The sequence below is a fragment of the Piliocolobus tephrosceles genome, unplaced genomic scaffold, assembly GCF_002776525.5.
Source record: "Piliocolobus tephrosceles isolate RC106 unplaced genomic scaffold, ASM277652v3 unscaffolded_41, whole genome shotgun sequence".
Classification (NCBI taxonomy): Eukaryota; Metazoa; Chordata; class Mammalia; order Primates; family Cercopithecidae; genus Piliocolobus; species Piliocolobus tephrosceles.
Window position 1 is genome coordinate 2,143,591 of NW_022325420.1, and position 4,899 is coordinate 2,148,489.

At 38.6% G+C, this 4,899-nt stretch overlaps 1 protein-coding gene across 1 annotated transcript; it reads right to left on the reverse strand.

Annotated features, from left to right (window-relative positions):
* Positions 1-354: 354 nt before the first annotated feature.
* Positions 355-1,337, reverse strand: LOC113224829 (taste receptor type 2 member 16). Its single transcript, XM_026454342.1, has one exon. The coding sequence runs from the start codon at positions 1,277-1,279 to the stop codon at positions 404-406; it is 876 nt and encodes a 291-aa protein (XP_026310127.1). The 5' UTR covers positions 1,280-1,337; the 3' UTR covers positions 355-403.
* Positions 1,338-4,899: the final 3,562 nt, after the last annotated feature.

A 4,899-nucleotide genomic window follows, 5' to 3' on the forward strand; every position in this document is an offset into this window, starting at 1 on the left:
TATGAGCAATACGTTTTTGTGGGATGGTATTCATACTCATGTGTGAAGTAACTGGCAGTCATGGGAAGGTTAAAGTAATGTGTGGACACCATGATTTTGACTGTCTTGTGTAGAATATACCAGGTATACGATTCCAGACTTGGCAAGGACTAAGGAGAGATGGGGCAGTCTTGAGCAAGTTGGAACCAACCTGAGGATTGTGAAAGGGAAAGGAAACCAGTGGAAAAGGATGGAGAAAGGGTTGATTATTTAGAAATAGATGGCTGCGAAGATGGAAGAGAATGAAGCTTGCATTCATGGTGATTCACAATGAGTTGATTGATAAAAGCAATACTCTTTACTGGTATTAATTATATCAATTGCCTGGGAGTCTTTTACCCTGTGCCTCAGGCAACCTTTAGGCCTAGCATTTTCCACTTAGAATCCTTTTCAATGTAGGGCTGCTCAGCATCAGTGAAGTGGAATGCATAAAGATGAAAGCATAGACAAAAGCTTCCCAGACCCATAACCAACATCTCTTATCAAATAGAGTACCTATCATCGTGATAAGTATGGTTAGAAAGTAAGAGGTAAACACGATAAACAAGATGGCAAGGGACCTCAGGGCAGTGAAGTGTGCTTTCATGCTTGGATTGCAGTGACCAGTGCCATGATGTTGTATCTGCTTGGTCAGTGATGCCATGAGCAAGATGGTGGAGGCCAGGAACAGGATGAAAGGAACAACCAACGCGACTATATGAGCCTGGAGCAGATACTGATGAAACTTTTGAAGTCTGTCAATTACAGTGCTGTTTCTGGGTGGATGCTCCATGGTGAGAAACTGAATTTGAATGTAATTCCCAATAGCTGAAGGGATGATTGTCACACAAGTAATCATCAGAGAACCCAGTAATAGCCAGGGAAGCAACCTCAAAATTCTCCACCTCAGCCAGAGAACAATGGGATGGGTGAAAGAAGAGACCTTGATGCAGTAGAAGACGGTAAGCAAGCTGTTTAACCAGAATGTAAGGACATTAAAAAATTCCCAGGTGATTGTTAAGTTGCAAAGTACATAATTAAAATTAAAATAGAAGCAAAAATCGTTCAGCATTGATGTCCACTGTAGACAGAAGCGAGAGATGCCCAGGCTGATGAGAATCATGTCCACAGGCATCAGCCTTCTGACCTGCAGCCATTCTCTGCCCAGCACTGCAACAATTAAGCTGCTCTGCACAATAATTGTCAAGGACTCAAGCACATAGATGATCATGAAGAAGACACTGAGTTGGATGGGTATCATTCTTCTACTCCAAAGTGTCTTCCTGGACAAAGACTGAATCTCTGTACCAATTTCCAGGTAGAGAATGGGTTCCCGATTCCACCATTGTCTGGTGCAAGAAAACCCCTCCCTCTGGAAGCAAATTTTCCCAAGCTCATTTTTAATTTTGTCATTTTCCTATCCATAGAATTTGTTTATGCTTTGCTTGCTGGTTGCTATCGCATCTGAATGTAGGGAAATATTGTTTAAATGTGGATTCCTGCTCCTGAGATGATTTGATTATTCCAAAAAGGCATACATACTTCCTAACCATGTTGTTTGTTTCCTTTTTTTTCTGAGGTGCACTTAGCTTACTTCCTTATCATCTTTAAATGACATCTTCACTCTTTTAACCTAAAATTTGAGGCACAGGAAAGATGAATCCTTCCCTGTTCGTTCATGTCCTGCATGATGTTTTTGCTCTGCTGAGTGCAGTACCAAAGCGAACCTCAGAAGCCCTATCTTCCCAGTTCTCATGGCAGCTAGTGGTGGATGCTACAACCAAAGTGTGAGGGTAAATAAAAATTCAGAGGGAATTTCCTCTGAAATTCCACAAAATTGCTGAACTCCAGACCTTCAAGTATGTCCATCCAATGCAGGCCACTCGCATAACTGCCCATTGAATTCCCCCACTCAGAGAAATCAAACTGCAGATAAAACACCGCACACAGCCCCTCTTAGCTATTGTTCTTCTGCCAGTTCCAATGCTTTGAGCGTATACCTTATATATTTTCAGGAATTGTTCTTGTCCCATTAATATCACTTTTTTTTCTCTCTCTTACATGGCTAGGTTCTTTTTGTCACTGCTCTCATTGCTCAGGAAGAATTGAAAGAGGACCTTCTTATCACTAGTAAAGCATATTACTTCCAAATGTGCAGGAATCATTTCATAGCTCTACAAGAAGGCTATAAAAGGAATATATTTTCCTTCAGTTCAGGACGACTCTTCCAAATAGACACCAAATATGTAACAGGTGACTTCAGAAATGAGAGGTTATTCTAATAATTGCTAGTTGGTGACAGAGACAAAGTAAAAGTCATTGACCTTATGTATAATAAATTCGGGGTCTGTATGGACTTTTAGTCATTCAAGGAAGATAACACAGAAGCAAGCAAACATGAAGCTTAGAATTCTTGAACACAAAACAAGACACTACTGAACTCATCATGCAAAGGTAAGCAATAGCTTAAAAAATTACACCAGAAAACAGAATTAAGTGTAAGAAGCATCTGCTTTGCATTCTCAATAAAATGCAAGAAACAGGAAATAAAAACCTGAGATGACAAAACATTATTATTAAAAGATGAATTGGTTGAGATGTATCCAGACATAAGAAGAGAGAAAGATGAGATATTAAATGTTGGCATGTGAAACATGCAATAATAGTATTAACCTCTGCCTTATGTCCTGAATACACTGAGCATGTTGCCAGCTGTATACACTGCCCCATTCTGAGTAAACTTGGAAGGACTGTGATGCTCTCAATCACTCTCTGAGGGGTTCCGAAAGTGTGGCAACCATACTACACCCCTCATGACTGGATTCCAGCCATAACAGTATGAACAGGAATGAGTTTCTGTCCAAAGCAGCCCCTCATAGACTGGCCTGCAGTGTGAGAGATGGCCTGGCACTACTGTATTCCACTGGAGTGTTTTCTATGTGATAGTGGCTGATTGAATAACCCAGATACTCTTTTTGGGAAAGTTTGAAGGTGAGACCTACAGAGTGTCCTTAGACTGGTGATTGATCTTCCCTGGGGTTCAGAGTTGAGAGTCTGGCTCTTTTACCATGTGCACATGTGAACCTTCTGGGGCCACCTCTGGGGTCTCCTCATTGCAGTGATCCCAATTCTGGTTTGCCTTCTTCCACTCTCCTTTAGCTCATACCCTTTCCCTTATCAGACAGGGGATTGTTGCTCATTAACTAATCCTGGTTGGTCAGGTGCTGGCAAGGTGACTGAAGCTCAGCTGCCTTCTGCAGTGTACACTTGATCTATGGCAAACTCAGGCATTCTTTTCAGTAAAAATGATCAATGGCAGACTGGCCCCTGCTGTTTCCCCTCTCTACTCTGTCATTTCTACAATTCTCTTTCGCTCTTCTCAGACAGACATGAGGGAAGGCCCGCCAGTTTTTTTCTTAATGTCCCACTGGGAAAAGGAATGCCAATTTATGTTTATAGGCATCTATAATCTTCACTGTTAGAGATTTTGTCTTTTTCTTATCCCTGAGCATACTCGTAGTTTCCTCTAATACTTTATTTACTTCTGCCTGATGGAGGTAGACTGTTGTATCTTATTTGCAAATTTGGTAGGAATAACTTGCTGGATTCTAGATTTTACTATTGTCAAGCAAACATTTTATATATATACACACACACACATATACACACATGTGTACACACATATATTTATATATACATATATAAGATTAGTATATATACATATATAAGATATAAAGATTAATATCTAGAAACACCCTTAATTTATTATGTATGTGTGTATATATACACATATATAAATGATAAATTAATGATAAAAATGATCACCAAGATCCAATAAAAACATAGATGATTATATGCAGTATATATGTGTATATGTATATATACACATATATATAATAAATTAAGGGTGTTTCCAGATATTAATCTTTCTTGATGTGTGTGTTTGTGTGTTTCATTAAAAAACTTTAAAAACAGGAAAATAAAAGACCAGGCAATTCACCAAAGAGTAGACAATAATACCAATAAGTTCATAAAAAGATGCGTAACCTCACTAGTAATAAGAAAAATACAAATAATACTGAGTAGATACTTTTCATTTTTCTCATTGCAAAAACAAAATAAAATTTGAATATCAACTCTAAGAGAAGATATGAAAAAATCAAAGTCTTTATGAACCACTGGAAGAAATATGAATTAAGATAGTTACATTGGAAAACAGTTTGGTCATATTTAATAGAAAATGTACAGACTTACTTTGCAGGCATTCTATTTCTAGGTATATATTGTATATTATAGAGAAATCCTTACACATATGTAACAAAAGGAGAAATTTTCTAGTCTATTTATTTCAGAATTGTGGTAATACCAAAAGACTGAAAACTATGTACATGACCATCAGTTAAATAATAGATAAAATGTGGTGTAATCATATGATGCCTTAAATCCATGTAGATGTTTGCCTCCTTGCAAGCTAATTTGCTACCTTTTTCCCTTATAGGCAGAACCTATCTCTTTCTGGAGAGGTTTTAAATGCCAGACTCTTTGTTTAATGTCTTCTTTGCCTGTTAAGTTTGGGCACACGAATCAATTCTGGGCACTGGGAATAGAGGAGAAGCCTGCTGAGACCTCCTCTCTGATAAGAACAGAGAGATTCATGAGGAGAGGTTCTTCCCTCTTCATCCTGTGTTAGGTGTTATTCTGTATTCTGCATGATGCTAGGAGCTGTTGTAGACATTTTGTGACCCTGAAAGGAAAACAGGGGAAACTGCAAGGAAACTAACACAGGGCCTGATTTTGTGTAATGCTTATTAGTACTGGGCCGAAGTACCTCTGATATCCTGTTATGTGAGCAGAACATACTCTGATAGATTAAACCACTTA

What these genes read in the sequence shown, in the direction of transcription:
- LOC113224829 (XM_026454342.1), bottom strand. Translation starts at nt 1,279, where the DNA reads ATGATACCCATCCAACTCAGTGTCTTCTTCATGATCATCTATGTGCTT.